The following is a 20131-nucleotide window of genomic DNA, read 5'->3' on the forward strand; positions in this document are numbered from 1 at the left end:
AAAATATATTCTTTTTCATTTTAGGGATCACATTTCAAAATTGATATCACATTTCAATTGTGATACCTTTCAAAATTGCAAACAAAAAATATTACCCACTTTTCCTGATCTACCGTCTTCTAAGTATGTGTACCTCCCTCATTGATCTCATTTTATTATAGTAAGATTTGTTTTCATGTTTCCTTATCACTGTCACTTCCCTATTTTGTGCTTTTTATGATAAATATTCTATCATATTAACTGACTCGACAACATAAAATGGCACCCATAGTGCCTTCTTCATCAGTGTATTGATCATACCAAATTGTTCTGATCATCATGCACTTAAACACTTTCTTTGATTAGCCTTTTGATCTCCAGGATGTATTTTCACATTGTTAATTGAAACATTTGAATCAAGCATTTATCGTTTTCCCCTTTATTGTTACATTTGCATATTAAGAATGCTTTTTTTTCATAATTCTGAAGACATTTAGAAATTAGGAATGCTTATTCCATGACCCAGAAAATTCTTATTTTCTATGTCTAATATGCTTCTTCACTTACTATGCTAGTTAGTACAATACCTATATTATTTATTTTTCTTCATTACTCAATTCTGAATGATTTTCCTTTAAAATATATATATTGGCTATAAGGATCCTTCCTTTGCAATACATGTTTTCCCCTTTAGCTTGGTTGATTTTCCACTAAATAATGGTTTTAGCCAACTGACATTTGTTGGGTTTCTACTATGTGGCCAGTGTTTGGTAGTTACCGGAAATTGAGGTAGAAACGAAGATTATCAGTTGCTACTATCAAAAGTTCACTATCTACTGAAAGAGATAGGAAAATAAATAATATATAAATGATATGATCCATGTGACACTTTCTAATGATGTATAGTACATCCTGTGAGCTATGATTACAGGGAAGTTGGGAAAGGTCTTCCACAAGGAGTAACCATTGATGGGAGTGTTGAAAATTAGGAGGAAAAATGGGACTAGGTACAACACGCAAAAAGAAAAGAGCAAATGAGTACTGGGCATTATATAAGACTGATGAATCACTGAACCTCTACCACTAAAACTAATAATACATTATATGTTAATTAATTGAATTTAAATTAAAAAATAAATTTAAAAAAGGAGCATACATGAAAGAATGAAAGATGATGGTTACATTCAGGGACTGGGGAGGAGATTGGAGTGGCTGCAAGACAAATAAAGCATTGTCACAGATGAAGCAAACAAAGTGAGTCATTAGGGCTCCTCTGAGCTCTTAACAGAATCAAATTGGCTGATGAGGCCCGCTTGCTAGTACTTCTTATGTGTGTAGCTGGGGACGGGCAGGATGTATGCATCAGCAAAGGGTGTTTCCCTTTAGTGGAAAGTATAGCTCTGTGGCCAAGAGTGCAGTGTTTGGAATCAAAGAGTTTCATTCCAGCTCTGTGAGCTATGACAATTTGACTTTTTTTAAAAACCCAATTGTTCATCAGTAAAATCAGAAAAAAATAGTATGCATCTCTTAGGATAATTGTGAGGATCAAAGGAAATTATGTATATAAATCTCTACCTAGGGTATTTCAGACTTAATCCGAAATCAATGCATGTTACTTCTTATTTTTACCCTAACCCAAAAAGACTTCTTTTAGGGGCTTATCTGTCAACAAGATGAGCCATCCCTCAAAAACAGTTTTTTGGCTTAACTGCCAAAATTTCTTCCTCATTTTAATATATCACGGAATAAATGGGGAAAAAAGGCAAAACCTATTTCTGCCCCAAAGGTGGGTAGATTCAGTTTCTATAATATTCATTCAAGTTGAAGAAGAGTCATGCTTATATATAATATTTCAGTATCACTTAAAAGGCTGCTTTTACATGAAAGCAGGCAATTTCAAAGTCATTTTGTCTAGTCACATGAAAATATGAAACTAAAAACTACAACACATCCTAAAATTATTTACATATAGCAATTACAATTTAAATTGGAAGTTAAAATAACATCCTCAGGTACAGAGTTTCTACTACTTTATGGAAATAGTCTTAGATATATCAGGTTAAGATGTCGATTATTATTTAAAATGTGTTAAATGCTGGTAGACATTTTTCTAAAACATAGAAAAGAAAGTTTGTCATCAAAATTCAAGTTATGCTTAGATAATTGTAAAGAATTTGAAGATACTTGAAAGAATAAAACTCAGAAATGTATCTTTCTCCTTCAAATCCAATTTAGACTGAGAAGAATCGTCATTACCTATTGATAATGATTCCACCTGTTTGGCATTATAAAAAGAGTCATTTTCTCTGGTAGCAAGAGTCAATCCGACCACACATAAAATGCTCCTGGGAATTCTTTGTAAAATAAGACATTCTTGTGAGATAATTCAGAGAGCAACAAGACTGGTAAACATACACACTCACACATAAACTGCCATTTCTATGTAAATTAGCTATCCTAACTGGAACATCAATTTAATGTCAAATGGAGTACAGTCTTATGCTATCATGAGAATTAATGCCTTAGACATTTTCACTGGAGTTTTAGACCATATGTTGTTTTTAACAGCTCTGAAAATTTTGTGTCTTTGATTCTGTCAGATCATCCCTGTGATAAATTGCCATATGTATGATTTCGCTGAGTGCGGAGAGACGGTATAGTGTAGTGATTAGGCATCTCTGCAACCTGATTAGTTTCCTCTTTGTCTTCAGCAATAACTACCAGTGTGGCCTTGGAAGACTTAATTCGCTGCCCAGCCTCTTATTTTCCTCATTTAAAGCAGCAGCTCCCACTCCGTCTCCTTGAAGTCCCGTTAGGCTTCCTGGCTTTACTTTTCTCCCCAGCCCTTTCCAGCATCTGCTACACTCCACATTTTATTCAGGTAGGTTTGCCTCCATCCCGTTAGACTGCAAGTCTGGGAAGGAAGGCTTGCCTCAGCATCCTGTATAACACTTGGCACGTAGTGCTTCATAAATATTTGTTCAAAGAACAAATGAATTAATTTGTAAAATGAGGATGATATTATCACCTACTTCATGGAATTGGTAAGTATTAAGTGTGTTAAAATATGCAAAGCTGTAAAAACACTACTTAGCACATAGTAAGTGTTCAGTAGTTGTTAGGTGTTATTAATAATCCTGAGGAAGTTTATTTATAAAATCATGGGTATTCATTTTATTTTATTTATTTATTTTTTTGCAGGTGGATGATCTGGGATTTATTTATTTATTTATTTATTTATTTTTATTATGTTATGTTAATCACCATACATCATTAGTTTTTGATGTAGTGTTCCGTGATTCATTGTTTGCATGGGTATTCATTTTAGATCAAATCTCTTTTTAAATTCTCTTCCTTTTAGGCAATGAATTGACAATAGCTTCCTTTTCATTTACTAAACACCATCACTGAAAATCCAGCTTTCTGGCAGTAATTTATGGCTGATCTTGCTACACTGGGAGAGGAAAAGTCAGGAGTTAGATCACCTTGTTAAGACAGTATATTCACTCACTGATGATGTCAGAGAAATTCAAGTCCAGTGGAAAGGGCATGAAATTTGAAGTGAAGGGTGGTTTTCTAATACATTTTTCATGCTTTTATTATTTAATTTAATCATTCATTCATGGAAGTTAAAAAAAAAATATTCTATTGACTTATACTTAGGTAATTCAAATGTACAATCTATTTTTCTCACTCTTTCCAAGGGAGACTTTTTGGGCGTTATAGAAGGATATGCCCTTCTCTGTCTTTTTAGTCTGTCTTTCTAAGATCCTCTTCTTGTCTTCCTAACAGCTTCCCTCCTTTCTTTTTCAGCTATTGAGTCATTCTTAAGTCTAGCTACTCAATAGCCTCATGCCCTTCTCTGCTGAGCCATTGAGGAAGTCAGATTAGACACACTTGTCTTGCTCTTGCTTCCCTGTACGTAGTCCTCTGTAGTCTCCTGAAACCTACCACACTAGAATCTGTAGCTATGTGTAAATACTTGTACCAAAGGCAGTAGCAAAACCAAAAACATTATAATTGCCATTAAAATGGATGGTTCCCCTTGTTTCAAAGGAAAGACAATTGTATGTAGACCCGTCACAAAGAGAGGCTGGCACTTCTCTGCTTTTAGTCAACTTCCCCGAGCCTTATCTTCTTTAAGCATTTTCGTTTGTAATATATTACTTCTTCCATTTTACAAATTGTTATGTGTTCAACAATGAATAAGATAGTCAGTTCCTCAATCTCATGTAAATTCACTGAAAGAGTAATAGGAGCGTGGTTCTGGTGATGAGAATGTTCTCCTTCCCCCCTCTTCAGTGTTTTATATTTAAGGCCCATTCTGAGAAGGCCAGTCTGAATGCTTGATCCTCACAGTGGTTTTTATCTTAACAACCAACATGTGGAGCATTAAGTGTTCTTAGTTAGGATACACACATACACATGCGGAGAGTAATGTCTCTCTAGTTAAACTACTTAAAGCTTAAGGAGGAATAAACTCAAATCATTTTATAAACAATACTGACATTTTATTTCCTACACAAGGACCAGAGGATCTTCATCATTTAATTTGCAAAATTTAAGATTTGAATTTACTATTTATGGTTCTATTACTTTCTTCCTGGGTTAATTATATCTACCTTTTGTTTAACTCTGTTTGATACAAATACTGTATTGTCTGCACATAAAAGATTCTGTTCGGCTGAAAAATTTATGGGGGAGGAACAGTTTCTGATACAGAATTTTAAAACTCTCTGCAAATAGTTTTAAATGGTTGACATAAATTCAGTAATCCATCATTTAATAGGGATTATAGTTTTGTGTGTGTTTAAAATAAAATACAACGTATGTGAAAATCTTGATTGCAAAGAGCCATTGGAATACAGCCATACGTTGTTTTACTGTGCTTGCTTCATTGTGCATCACAGTTTTTGTGTTTTTTACAAACTGAAGGTTTGTGGCAACCCTGCCTCAGGCAAGCTTATCAGCACTGTTTTTCCTACATTTGCTGACTTTGTGTCTCAGCATCACATTTTGATAATTCTTTCATATATTTCAAACTCTTTCATTGTTTTTATACTTATTGTGGTGATCTGTGATCAGTGATCTTTGAAGTTACTGTTGTAATTTTTTGTGGTGCCATGAACCACACCCATATAAGATGGCGAACTTAATGGGTAAATGTTGTGTGTGTTCTCTCTGCTCCGCCTACCAGCCTTCCCCATCTCTCTCCTTCTCCTTGAGCCTTCCTATTTCCTGAGACAATACCATATTGAAATTAGGCCAATTAGTAACCCTACAGTGGCCTCTAAGTGTTCAAGTAAAAAGAAGAGGTGCATATCTCTCACTTAAATTCAAAAGCAGTAAATAATTAAGCTTAATGAAGAAGACATGTCAAAAGCCCAGGTAGGCTGAAAGCTAGGCCTCTTGTGCCAGTTAGTGAAGTTGTGAATAGAAGGTCAAACCAGCCATGACATCCCCTTAAACCAAAACCTAACCTAGAGCAAGGCCCTAGCTCTCTTCAACTCTGTGAAGATTGGAAGAAGTGAGGAAGTTGCAGAAGAAAAGTCTGAAGCTAGCAGAGGTTGGTTCATGAGGTTTAAGGAAGGAAGCCATCTCTATAACATCAAAGTGCAAAGTGAAGCAGCAAGTGCTGATGTAGAAGCTACAGTAAGTTATCTGGAAGATCTAGCTAAGATCATTAATGAAGGTGGCTACACTAAACAACAGATTTTTAATGTAGTCATATGAAACAGCCTTTTATTAAAAGAAAATGCCATTTAGGACTTTCATAGCTAGAGAGGAGAAGACAATGCCTGGCTTCAAAGCTTCAAAGGACAGTCTGACTCTCTTGTTTGGGGCTAATGCAGTGACTTTAAGTTGAAGCCAAATGCTCATTTACCATTCTGAAAAGTCTATGGCCCTGAAGACTTATGAAGAATTATGTGAAATCTCAGTCTGTGCTCTATAAATGGAACAACAAGGCCTGGATGACAGCACATCTGTCTACAACATGGTTCACTGAATATTTTAAGCCCACTGTTGAGACCTACCACTCAGAATAAAAGATTCCTTTCAAAATATGACTGCTCATTGACAATGCATTTAGTCACCCAAGAGCTCTGATGGAGTCATACAATGAGATTCATGTTTTCATGCCTCCTAACACAACATCCAATCTGCAGCCCAGAGGTCCAATAGAAATTTTGACTTTCAAGTCCTATGATTTAAGAAACACATTTCTTAAGGCTACAGATGGATCGGGGCAAAGTAAATTGAAAACCTTCTGGAAAGGATTCATCATTCTAGATGCCCTTAAGAACATTTGTGATTCATGGGAATATGATATCAACATTAATCAGAGTTTGGAAGAAGTTGGTTCCAACCTTCATGGAGGACTTTGAGGGGCTCAAGACTTCAGGGGAGGAAGTAACTGCACATGTGATGGAAATAGCGAGAGAACTAGAATTAGAAGTAGAGCCTGAAGGTGTGAACTGAATTGCTGGCGATCTCATGATAGAACTTGAATGGATGAGGAGTTACTTGTTATGGATGAGAAAGGAAGTAGTTTCTTGAGGTGGAATCTACTCCTGGTGAAGATGGTTGAAATGACAACAAAGGATTTAGAATATTACCTAGACTTAGGTGATAAAGCAGCAGCAGGGTTTCAGAGGATTGAATCAAATTTGGAAAAAGTTCTACTATGGACAAAATGCTAAAAAATAGCATCACATGCTAGAGGGAAAGCATTAGTGAAAGAAAGAGCCAATCGACGTGGTAAACTTCACTGTTGTGTTATTTTAAGAAATTGCCAAGGTCACACAAGCCTTCAGCAACCACCACCCTGATCAGTCAGCAACCATCTACGTCAAGGCAAGACCCTCCATAAGCAAAAAGATTATGACCCAATGAAAGCACAGATAATGGTTAGCAAATATTTTTTAATTAAGGTATGTACTTTTTTTAGACATAATGCTATCGCTATCACACACTTTATAGACTACAGTATAGTGTAAACATAACTTTTATATGCACTAGGAAACAAAAAAAATTATTTGACTTGCCTTTTTGCAATATTTGCTTTATTGCAGTGGTCTGAAACTGAACCCACCCTAACTACAAGGTACGCCTGTATAAAACATTATTATTGCACCCAGAAGAATGAATATGTATAGGATTATCCCATTTTACTCTTTCAAAAATATGCATTTATATTCCTCAACAAAGGCTAAGAGGTATATATCAAAAAGTTAGCTGGAGTTATCTCTAGGAAATGAAATTATAGGTGATTTTATTTTCTTCTTTTTATTTGTGTGTTCTAAATTACATATAATGAATATTATATTTGTAAAAATATTATATTTATTATTTTGTAAAAAATACATAAATTTAATTATGAAAAACGGAATTGTTGCTGTCCTCTTATCCATTAAGAATGGTGAATAATTTTTTGATGTTCATTTTTGTCTAGTGACTAGAAAACGTAATATTTATGGATTGTTGGAAGTCTAGTGTATATTATAAAAAATGAAAAAGAAAATGACTCTTATTCCCACCTCTCAAAAATAATCAGTTAAGATAACTGTGATTTTTCTTGTCATATTATATATATGTACCAATAGTATATTTATATATATATATATACACTTACATATATTTATGCATATACATATGTATGTGCATATATCTGAACACATATGCATATATAGGCTTTTTTATTCAGGTAACATTATAACAAAAATTTTCTCATGCTACTGCAACTTCATATGGAACACTGCTCAAACTATACATTTTATGAATCTCTATTCAAATTAATCTATGCTTTTTCTTTATCATAACAAAAGAATAACAACATAAATTGGCAAATTGCTGAATATGTCAAGGTTGAGTGTGCATTATCATACCCTAGGTATTTCAATGGAATATTTTGTAAGACAACAACAACAAAAAATCTTTCCTCTACTCATGAATCCTATACCCCATGTAAAATTTAACACTCAAACTTGGAATGATCAGTTCACACAAATATTTTTCTTGTAGCTTGATTTTGAAAATATAGCAAATAGATTCAAAGCTTTACAATGTTATTCATTAAAGGTAATAAATGAAAGTCTGATGGTCAGTTTTGTTTGCAATCTTATTCAACAGATCTTGGCTTTATTTCATTCTGGACAATCTGCTTAAAGGAATTATCTTGACACATGTTGAACTTCTTCAGAGAGGATGTAATTAGAGTTTGTTTCATTATCTGGCCTTTCAGTTCCTTTATCTCAGTGCTTCGTATATCCAGATAGAGGAGATAATGTTGATATAATGATGATTCTAAAACTGACTTAGCAACTCTCAGAAAACATAACAATGGAAAATGTGTAGGAAGAGAGGCTAGCTTAGTGCTTTCTAAGCTATGGTGATTTTGTCTAGCTTTGTTCAGTTCCGTGTTTTCAGAGTCACACTGACTGAAACACAGATGTACCTTTTTAAGACGGTCAGGCATAGAGTGTACTAGATAAATTACTGGCCTTGAAATTCAAGCCACTACTACCCCCGCCCCCATAATAAAAGCTAGTCATGGATTAATTCAGTCATTAAATCAGGCAACAAATACTTACAGCATCTACTCTGTGAAAGGCCCTTTTGTATGCACTGGAGACACTGAGGTGAAGGAAAAGAACTAACTGCCTGATCTCAAAAGCTTGACTTCTAGATGGATGGGCAAGAAACAAGGAAACAAGTAAATACATGATATAATTTCAGTTAATGGTTTATGCTATGATAATGTAATGGAAAGTTATCACACTAAGGTAGAAGTTGTTACTGCACATTGCTTCTCAAACTTCAATGTGCATTCAGATCACTGGGGATCCTTTTAAAATGTATATTCTGATTGGGGCGCCTGGGTGGCTCAGATGGTTAAGCGTCTGCCTTCGGCTCGGGTCATGATCCCAGGTCCTGGGATCGAGCCCCACATCAGGCTCCTGGCTAAGCAGGGAGCCTGCTTCTCCCTCTGCCTCTGCCTCTGCCTCTCCCCCTGCTCATGCTCTCTCTCTATTTCTGTGTCTCAAATGAATAAAAAAAAAAAAAAAAAAATGTATATTCTGATTTAGCAGGTCCAGGGCAGAGGCTGGGAGTTTGCATTTCTAATAGGCCACTGGTCTGAAGACCACACTCTGAGTTGCAATGTATAGTACCATTTCTGTGCAGCAAGTTTGACTAAGAGGTCAGTAGAAAAAAGCCCCTTAAAGGAAGAGTGGGTAGTAGGTGATGGATTAGGAAAAGGGAAGGGAAACGCTAGGAAAAAGGAGAAAATATAATAAACAAAATGAAATGGAAATGCAGGTAAGAACGGAACACACAAGCCACCAAAGAAAGCATCTCCTTACATACGCTGCGCCTCAGAAGTATCCCTACATGTTATGAACTAAAATTAAAAGGTAAAATATCAAGAGTCAAGTATAAATTTGCATCCATGCTAACGTTTGAGAGATTTTAGCTAGTAGAGTTTGTGCAATTAGAGTGCCAAGAAAGAAATGGGCATTTAAAACAAAGTAGATTTCTCTTCTTATTGGAGACCAACATTTGCTTGGCTATACTGAGTAATATTCATCTTTGTATGTGTTTGGTAGGTAAGAAGTTTTATTGTTATCAGTATTATTTTTGTTTTGGAGGTAGCCTTGAATGAAATATTTCTTATTTAGTGTCCACTATAATGTACAACATACAACAAAGATTGTTTAAGAATGTGGAAATGGAAGGTGCCTGGGTGGCTCAGTCAGTTAAGCATCTGCCTTTGGCTCAGGTCATGATCCTGGGATCAAGCCCCATGTCAGGCCCCCTGCTCAGCAGGGGAGTCTGATTCTTTCTCTCCTTCTGCCCCTCTCTCTACTCATGCTCCCTCTCTTGCTCACTCTCTCAATTCAAAATAAATAAAATCTTTTAAAAAAAAGATTGTTTAAGAATACTAGTGACTAGACCAATATGTTGGTAAAAATTACATCTCTTTGTACAGGACATTTATTTTTTTTAACCTCTTGGAGAAATTATGTGTTTACTTCCCTGAATGGTGTAGAGTATTATAGTTTTGGTTTTGATCATTAAAACTCCAGAAAAGCATGCTAGGTTTTGTACTGCCTTAAGCACACTTAATAAAATCAACAGTACTGTGATTATAGAATCATTTACCAAGATTATAAATTTGACAAAAACAATGATACGCAGTTGTTGAAATTCCAGGGAAATGTTGTAGTCCTTTCTAAATAATAGTTGGATTATAAACTGAGAAAAATTGATTTAGAATCTTTTGAAAATATAAAATGTTGTTTTATGTTTTATGTTTCATTTGATGTAAGAAATCAGAAAAAAGAGAAGGAAACTAAAACTGAATGTCTGTTTTAGGCCTGACACATCATACATATTATTAAATGTAATGAAAACAGTCCAACAAGAAGGGCACTATTTATGCTATTAAGTAATTGAGGATACTGAAGTTCATAATACACAGTACTTTTCCCAAGGTTACTTGGGAGGACAAGAGGGTTTTATTAGTAGTAGGTATATTTCTTCTAGATTAGTTTTTGTTATTGTTGTTGTTTCCAAAACATTTATGATGAAAAGTGAACCTTTGGTTTGTCTGTTAACTATTGCCAGATTTGAAGAGTCTTTGGAGGAATAGCGCTTTTTTTTTTTTTCCAAATCAATATAACAAAAGCAATTCAAATATGATAAAAATAAAAGATTCCACTTTTTTCCAGTCTTCACCTAGTTTTGTTGATTATCTGAAAACCTGTCCTCATGTCAAATGAGGATTTAATCAATTGACAAGTAAATAGAAACAAAATTTTAAAAATCTGAGCTAAAAATTATACTTTTTGAAAAAAAATATTATTAGAGTGTCTGTTTTGAAAAGCATATGGCAAGCTTTAAAAATTACATATATGGGCACCTGGGTGGCTCAGTTGGTTAAGCATCCAACTCTTGGTTTCAGCTCAGGTCATGATCTCAGGGTCCTGGGATTGAGCCCTGCCTTGGGCTTGTGCTCAGTGGGAAGTCTACTTGAGATTCTCCCCCTCTCCCCTCCCTGCTCTCTCTTTCTGTCTCTCTCTGAAATAATAAATAAATATTTTTAAGAAAATTACGTATATACCCATTTTTGTGACTTAATTCATAAAGGAAAGTTTATTTTCTAATGCTTTATTATTTTACAAAGCTTTACTATTTATTAGTTTGCAGTGCAATTTTATTGGTTGTTAAGAAGAATACACAAAATTATCTTGCCTTAGGATATCTATAGTTATTTTTGCCTAATATTAAATTCATTTTAAAAGAGGAGAGTTAGGGGAGGAGGGTGGAGGTATGGGTTAGCCTGGTGATGGGTATTAAAGAAGGCACATATTGAATGGAGCACTGGGTGTTATACGCAGACAATGAATCATGGAACACTACATCAAAAACTAATGATCTAATGTATGGTGATTAACATAACATAATAAAATAAAATTTTAAAAAAATGGAAGAGGAGAGTCACCTTTGTTCTAGATGATATATTTTAGAATTGTTTAGATCACCTTAACATAGAGATGATTTGTGAAAAGCTGATTCATTTCACATACTAATTGCAGAGCAGTGCTTCCTACCCATTTTTGTCATGACCCCTAAAGAAAATAATCTTTTCTATTATTTCATTTACATGTGTAGAGGAGGGGTAAAAAAACATGTGCTCAGTCTATAATCTTAATCAGTTAATTTTATTCATCAGTTATTCTTGATCATTCAAATCATTCAACTATTTGAGGAATGTATATAGTTCAATCTGTAAAACAAATAATTTTCATTATAGAAAAACCAAAATATATATTATGTATATTAAATATTATTAATTAACATTATTAGTAATATATATAATAAAATTACCCATAACCCCATCAGTCAGAAATAACCACTCTTGATATTAATGGAATATGTACATCTATATCTATATCTATAGATGTACATTTTGGCTGTTCTAACGAATAGATCTAATAATATATATATATCTATGTTTATATATTATTAGATCTATTCGTTAGAACAGCCAAAATCTGTACACTGACAATATCAAATGTTAGTGAGGATTTGGAGCAAGATGAACTCTCATATATATATATTAGATATAGATAGATATAGAAATATATGGCCAATGTATATGTCTTACCTACCAATCACATGAGGTTTCAACATATATATATGGCCAATGTATTCTTACGCATTCAAGAATGTATCTTAAATCCCTACCACATAGTTCTATATATGTATACTTTAAAAGACTTTATTTTTTTAAAGCAGTTTTATGTTTACTTGAAAAATGAGGGAGATAGAGATTTCCCATATACTCCCTACACCCCACCCCGACAACATGCATACCTACTCCCATTATCAACATCACTCACCAGAATGTTCCACCACTTAAGGATGGATCTGCATTGACACATCATAATTACCTAAAGTCCACAGTTTATTTTAGGGTGCACTCTTGGCATTGTATAATCCATGTGTTTGGACAAATGTGTAATGACAAGTACCTTTCACTATGGTGGCATACGGAGTATTTTCACTGCCAAAAAAATCTTCTGTGCTCTGCCCATTCACCCCTCACCCCACCCCAGACCCCTGGCAACCCCTTATCTTTTTACTGTCTGTATAGTTTTGTTTTTTCCAGAATGTCATATAGTTGGTATAATACAGTATGTAGTCTTTTCAGACTGACTTCATTCACTTAGTAATATACATTTAAGGTTCTTCCATGTCTTTTCATTGCTTCATAGTTCATTTCATTTTAGCTGTAAATAATATTTCATTGTCTGGATGTACCACAGTTTATCCATTCATCTACTGAAGGACATTTCGGTTGCTCCCAAGTTTTGGCGGTTATGAAGAAAGCTGTGCTATAAACATCCATGGGCAGGTTTTTGTGTTCACATAAGGTTTCAGCTGATTTGGGTAAATGCCAGGGAGCATGATTCCTGAATTACATGGTAAGACTATGTTTAACGTTGTCAGAAACCACCAAACTATTTTCAAAAATGGCTGTACCATTTTGCATTCTCACCAGCAATGTATGAGAGTTCACGTTGCTCCAAATCCTCACTAACATTTGATATTGTCAGTGTTCAGATTTTGGCTGTTCTAATGGATAGATGTGTACTGTTAATTTTTTTTTTTAATTTTGCATTTACCTGATGACATATGATGTGGAGCATCTTTTCATATGCCTATTTGCCACCTGTATATCTTCTTTGGTGAGGTATTTAAGATTTTTGGCTGATTTTCTAATTTTGGTAATTTTTTGTTTGTTTGTTTTTTGTTTTGTTTTTTTTTTGTTTAAGAGATTTTTGTATATTTTTCAGAGGAGTCCTTTATTAGATGTGTCTTTTGCAAATATTTTCTCCCAGTGTATGGCTTATCTTCTAATCCTCTGGATATTATCTTTTGCAGGGGTTTGTTTGTTTTTTTTCATTTTAATGAAGTCCAGCTTATCAATGATTTATTTCATGGATCATGTTTTTGGTGTTGTATCTAAAAAGGCATCACCATACTCAGAGTTGCCTAGGTTTTCTGTATGTATAAAAAAATCACATGGGCATATCAATAGATGCAAAAAAGTACTTGACAAAATCCAATACTAAGTCATAATAAAAACTCTCTGAACACTGACAATATCAAATGCACCTACATACAGATATTACATCCTTACAAAAACTACTCAGAATGGATCACAGACCTAAATATATAATGCAAAACTATAAAACTCCTAGAAGATAAGAAAAGAGAAAACCTAGGCAACTCTGAGTATGGTGAAGCTGGACTTCATTAAAATGAAAAAAAACAAACAAACCTCTGCAAAAGATAATATCTAGAGGATTAGAAGATAAGCCATACACTGGGAGAATCTGTAGGTTTTTTGCAGATGATTCGTATCAAGTTTGGGAAGTTTCCCTCTATTCCTAGTTTACTGAGAGTTTTTATTTATTATGACCTTTGCTTTTAGCCTCTGAAAGCAATTGTAAAGAATTGGTATAATTTTTTTTCCTTTATTATTTGGTAGAATTCACCAGTGAACCTATCTGGGCCTAGTGCTTTCTGTTTTGGGAAGTTATTAATTATTGATTCAATTTCTTTAATAGAAATTGGCTGAAGACCTATTCAGATTGTCTATTTCTTTTTGTGTGAATTTAGAGAGATTATGTCTTTCCAGACATTGGTCCATTTCATCTAGGTTACCAAATTTGTTGACATAGAGTTGTTTATAGTATTCTTTTATTATCCTTAAAGTGTCCATGGGATCTACAGTGCTGTCCCCTCCCCCTCTTTTATTTCTCATGTTAGTAATTTGTGTCTTCTCTCTCTCTCGCCTCTCTCACTCTTTAGTAAGCTTGGCTAGAGGCTTATCAATTTGGCTGATTTTTGCAAAGAACCAACTTTTGGTTTCTTAGTTTTTTTCTATTGATTTCCTGTTTTCAATTTCATTGATTTCTGTCAACGTCTAGTGCGTTGGGGTCCCTGGGTAAGGGTCGCGAAATCACCGGGACACAGGGGATGCAGAGCAAAGGCAGCACTTGCAACTGCATACTGCCGTTTATTTCTTGACATCTTTTATGCTCTTTACAATCAAAATATATTGTTACTGATTAACAATGTAAGCATTAAGATATCCCGATACTTCTTTACGCAAGAGAGGACAAAATCAAATTCGGTTGCACCGGAATAATTACATATCTTAAGTAAATCTCATTCTCTGATCAGTTCTTATGCAAAGGTACCTTATGACCCATTCCCCGAAACTACATAAAATCAAACCCTATGCAGGAATGCTGAGATCAGACAACACCCCGCATATACATTTGAAGCAGGATGTTATCTGATCATCACATCCCCGCACACGAAGCCACTCTCCTCGGTGGGCGTCACAAGGAACAATGTGCCCAAGATTACTCAAAACATCATGAGCCATTTCTCAGCTGACCGGATGCCTGAGGCATAGGCACACAACAAGGCGAGGGAGACTTTTCCCCCTCTCAGGCCTGGGCGTTCCCGACCTTACCCTGCGTGCGCCACAGCACACAAACAATTCCGGCCACAGAGGGCTCACATGCCTATGTTGGCCTCAATTCCTTCTTTTTTCTTTTGTTTAGAAAGAAACGCCCACCAAAGGGTGGCAATAGACTTCCGGGAAGGTCGAACAAAACATACATACATGCACAGAAAACAGCATATAACAAAAATTAATGAAATTCCGATTCCTCCAGCGGTATGCCCTAAGCTCTGAATAATTCCCTTCGGGTCTAGTCCTTCAAATTGCTTCAAAAACGACTGAGCCAATGTAGCAGCATCCTCATTCTCAAAGGGTTTTCCAAATATCTCCTGAATATTAGTATGCAAATTATTAATCATATCTGTCACCGATGAATTGCCCTCTAAATATTTCTGGATAATACTCCAATCATGTTGAGATTCATTATATCTTAAATTAGTAATACAAAAGGATGTGGAATTCCAATCACAACGCAACCAAATTTGTCTTTCAATTGTTAAAACCTTCTTCCCTAACCAACTAACAGTTTGTCTAAGAACATCTATCTGCGTTTGCAAACGAGTATCAATCATAGTTTGGGAAAGCCAAAGATCCCGTGAATCACGGTGCCAATTTTCTACAAAATGTTTAGTTTGCAAAGATGTATGTAACGCAATTCCAGAAACAGTGGCTAATGTGGTTACCGTAATTAAACTTAGAATGACCGCTACAACAATACCAATCAATCGTTTAGTTCGTTTTAAAACTTTCCTGAAAAATTCCAATACCAGAGCATCCACTGGATTTTGAGCCCATAGACGTTCTAAATTTACCGGAAGCCAAATATGAGAGCATTGTTGCAAAATCATAAGAGAATATCCTGGTTTAAATTCTATAGAACTATTAATACAAGAATACAATCGACATTTAATACAGCTAATTCCATCATTAAAACTAAAATTTCCTATCAAAATTAGATATGGTAAAGGTACACATGCGGTTACATTAATTTCTTTAAAAATGGTGAAATTATAAGCCGACGCAGTCTTTGCTGTGCCGGAAAAGGTTCCATTATAAAGTCTGACAGTCTTAAGCGCAGCTGCAACTTTCCATAAGTGTGTTTGAATATGATCTGGAAATTTTTGATGTGATATGCGAGGGTCTGCGATGCCGCCATCTCCCCAAGCCATCAATCGATGATTTACTACAGATTCATTCCATCGGTTCCGTGGGGGCATCCTATAAGACAAGGATAAATTACAGCGCAAGACATCCCACTCTGAACAATTTTGTAAAAATTGACCATATGGTCCCCACATAAGCAGATCCTTATAATATTTTGCAAACCTACCAACACATTCCTGCCATTTAAATGGCTTATAAGCCATTCCAATATAAGTAAAATCAGGACAAGCAGGGAACGAGGGAAATTCATCAAAGGTGACATTTCCCCAGGTCATATTAAGAGACCATGCTTCAAGCCTCTGTAATTGAGTGCGAGAGGAATTAACCATTGGTCCAGGTAAAATCCAATTCTGCCAATTCATATTTACACATGGCGAGGGACCCAAGCAAATATATGGACCATCCCCTTTATGCAGGAAATTAAAAAAGGTACCGTCATCCTGATTAAGATAAGTCAGATTCTTCCAAGGAGGCGAAAGTATCATCGGGGAGGTATAAATGGGAATATTTGCACTTCCCCAAGGTGCAGGTTCCATCATAGGTGGGTTAGGTATATAAGCCCAATAACTTACATTAGTCGCCTCAATAGGAGGGGATGACATAGTAAGCAAAGCGCACATGGCCAAGAACAAATGCTCAGGTGTACAAGGCTTCCTTGTTTGCTTCAAGATTTTCTGTCCCTCCCCAGCAAGTTTTTTTAATATGCCCCCAAGTGGGTAAAGCAAGAGGCGGAGGCCGCCAATGATGACGCCTATCCAAATGTAAGTGAGCCATAGCTTGCAGGAGAGATTCATCAGCTTGTAACAACGATTCATGCACTCTCGGGGCCTTCATGCGTCGCCTGACAGCCGTCCGAATTAGTTCGTGACCGGATCCACCTTGCCGGGAGCCAGGAACAGGTTTGTCCATCTTCTGTGGAAACATAAGCATAACCTTTCCCTCTATAAAGCAACACTCCTGGCTGCCATTCTGCATCCGCAGCGGGCTTAAACCATATATGTTCATTCAAGGGAAGAGGAGCCGTCTCTCCCTCTATGAACTGTTTTTCTGCTCTCGAGAGAATATCTCCCTGCGGAAGATTCAAGAAATTCAATGTAAACAATACTTGTGACAAAATGGAACGTGCATTAGATTGAGTAAATGATAATATATGATCTGTTTTCCTCCTTTTTAATTTTTTAACATGTTGTGTAGTTTCACCCATTTGTGCTGTGGCCCATATAAATTGAGAATAAGTATCTATTACAACATGTACATAAGATAAGCGACCAAATTGTGCCACATGAGTAACATCCATTTGCCAAAGTTCGTTGGCATAAGTTCCTCGAGGATTAACCCCAGCTTTTACAGCACGTAAGTGTAAAGGTCTGCAAATAGGACACTGTTTTATAATTTGTTTTGCTTGACGATAAGGAATTTTATATTGAACATGTAATCTACCAGCATTGGTATGCAATAAATTATGTTCCTCGTCTGCAGATGCAAATGACACCAAAGCGTCTACCTGAGCATTGCCATAAGCCAAGGAACCAGGAAGATTAGTATGAGAGCGAATATGAGTTACATAAATACGAGTATTACGATTTCTTAACAAAGTTTGTAAGAGTAAAAATAAACTAAGTAGGTTGGACTTATTAGAACATACCACGGCAGTATATACATTTTTAACGACCCCAACAGCATATGCTGAATCAGCAAGAATATTCACAGCCGAGGGAAAATCTTTTAATACTTGGGCGATGGCAAATAATTCATTTTGTTGGACTGAATTAAAATCTGTATTTTGAACCCAATACCTTTTAGTTGTCCAATATGCACTTTTAGTTTTTGACCCATCTGTAAACACAGTGGGTGCATTAACCAAAGGTTGTTCACTAATTATATCCTGAATAATAAATTCTTGTTTACGAAAACAATCCCATAATTTTCCTTTAGGAAAATGGTAATTAATTTGTCCCACATACCCTGCAAGGGCAATCTGTAATTCCTCTATATTCCGTAACAAAAATGAAAATTGATCTTTAGAAAGAGGAATAATTATATCCATAATATCACATCCGGTCATAATTATAGCTCTATCTCGAGCCTGTTCTATCAAATATGCAATCTGAATACCATAAGGAGTGATATTTTTTGAAAAATGATGTCTAGTATAAATCCATTCAGCAGGCAACTCTTTTTGTCCAATAATAGCTGTGGGATATTGCCATGTATTTAAAATATACATTGTCAAGGGTAAAGAAGGATCAATGCGAGTAAGAAAAGCGGATTTAATTTTTTCTTCCACAAATTGTAATTCCTTTTCTGCTTCCGCAGTAAGCTGTCGGGGACTATGAATATCAGAATTTCCTTGTAATGTATCAAATAAATTATGTAATTGATAAGTAGGGATACCTAAAGATGGCCGTAACCAATTAATATCTCCTAATAATTTTTGAAAATCATTCAAAGTCTTCAAATTATCCCTTCGTATAGCTATTTTTTGTGGTCTAACAGTATTTCTTTCTATCACATATCCTAAATAATTTATAATACTTCCTTTTTGAATTTTTTCTGGAGCAATTACCAATCCAAAAGGAATAAAATACTCTGGCAATAATTTTAAGATTTCTTCTAACTCATTTTGATGGGGGCTAGCAAACAAAATATCATCCATATAATGAGCTATATACACCTGAGGCCACTTTTGACGCACGGGACGCAAGGCAGCGTCAACATAAAGTTGACACATCGTAGGAGAATTCATCATGCCTTGAGGCAAAACCTTCCATTGAAACCTTTGGTGAGGTCCCTGCCTATTTATAGAAGGAAGTGAAAAGGCAAAACGCTTCCTATCATCTTTATGTACAGGGATAGTGAAAAAACAATCCTGTAGATCAATTACCATTGTATGCCAATCCCTCGGCAAGGCAGCCGGTGAAGGTACCCCAGGCTGGAGAGCCCCCATGGGGAACATGGAGTTATTAACTCCACGTAAATCTGTAAGTAAACGCCATTTACCTGAAGTTTTCTTTATGACAAAAACTGGAGAGTTCCACGGAGAAGTGGAATGTTCAATATGTTGTTTTTGTAATTGCTCTCTTACCAATTGGTGTGCAGCCGCCAATTTTTCCTTAGTTAATGGCCATTGTTCAATCCACAAGGGATCTTCGGATTTCCATAATATTTTAATAGGTTCCATCTATAATCAAAATTCCAGGTGAGCTCCCCACTGTTCTAAAACATCACGGCCTAAAATATTTAAAGGAACATCTAAAATGTATGGTTTTAACACGGCCAGTTGCCCATCCTGGGAGGTAAATGTTACAAATTGAGTGGCTAAGCCAATACTTCGGACAGGTGCCTTGCCAACTCCTTTTATCTGACAAGGAATCTCATTATAGGGGATATTTTCAGGCCAATCAACAGTTTTGATAATAGTGATATCTGACCCTGTATCCAACAAGACAGTAATATCTTTCGTATTCAATTTAACTGTCATCAAGGGCTGCATACGAGTTATTTGTGTAGCCCAAGAAACACATTTTTGATCCGTACTGCCAAACCCTCCATGCCTGACAGCGGTAGTCTGACCTATGGGGAGATAGGGTAATAACAATAACTGGGCAATTCGTTCTCCTGCTTCAAAGGACACATCAACTAGGGAAGACATAAGAACTTGAATTTCTCCTCTGTAATCAGCATCAATTATACCTAAGTGAACAGTCACTCCTTTTGATGTCAAACAAGAGCGACCTGTTAATAGAGCAAAAGTGCCAATTGGTAAGGGTCCATAAATTCCAGTAGGAATTTTCTGAGGTCTATCCCCTCCTTTTAAAGTAAATGGCCTTATGGCTGGTATGTCCACTGCGGCACTGTGTTGGGTAGCTGGGCTAAGGGAGAATATGGTTGGTTTCCCCTGTTCATTTGTCCTGGGCCCGGGGTAGGGCCCGAAATCGAGTT

The 20131-nt window shown here is 35.8% G+C and overlaps 2 protein-coding genes across 4 annotated transcripts in view; one reads left to right on the top strand and one right to left on the bottom strand.

Annotated features, from left to right (window-relative positions):
- Positions 1-20131, top strand: part of BANK1 (B cell scaffold protein with ankyrin repeats 1) — a 307010-nt gene that overhangs the window by 61137 nt on the left and 225742 nt on the right. The gene's annotated exons all lie outside the window — the stretch shown is intronic.
- LOC118538012 (endogenous retrovirus group K member 13-1 Env polyprotein-like) lies at positions 14531-16873 on the bottom strand. Its single transcript, XM_078069008.1, has 2 exons — positions 16762-16873; positions 14531-16243 (listed from the first exon to the last, which is right to left on the bottom strand). Coding segments are annotated over exons 1-2 (1167 nt in total). The 5' UTR covers positions 16764-16873; the 3' UTR covers positions 14531-15078.

This window comes from Halichoerus grypus, chromosome 3, assembly GCF_964656455.1.
Source record: "Halichoerus grypus chromosome 3, mHalGry1.hap1.1, whole genome shotgun sequence".
Lineage (NCBI taxonomy): Eukaryota > Metazoa > Chordata > Mammalia > Carnivora > Phocidae > Halichoerus > Halichoerus grypus.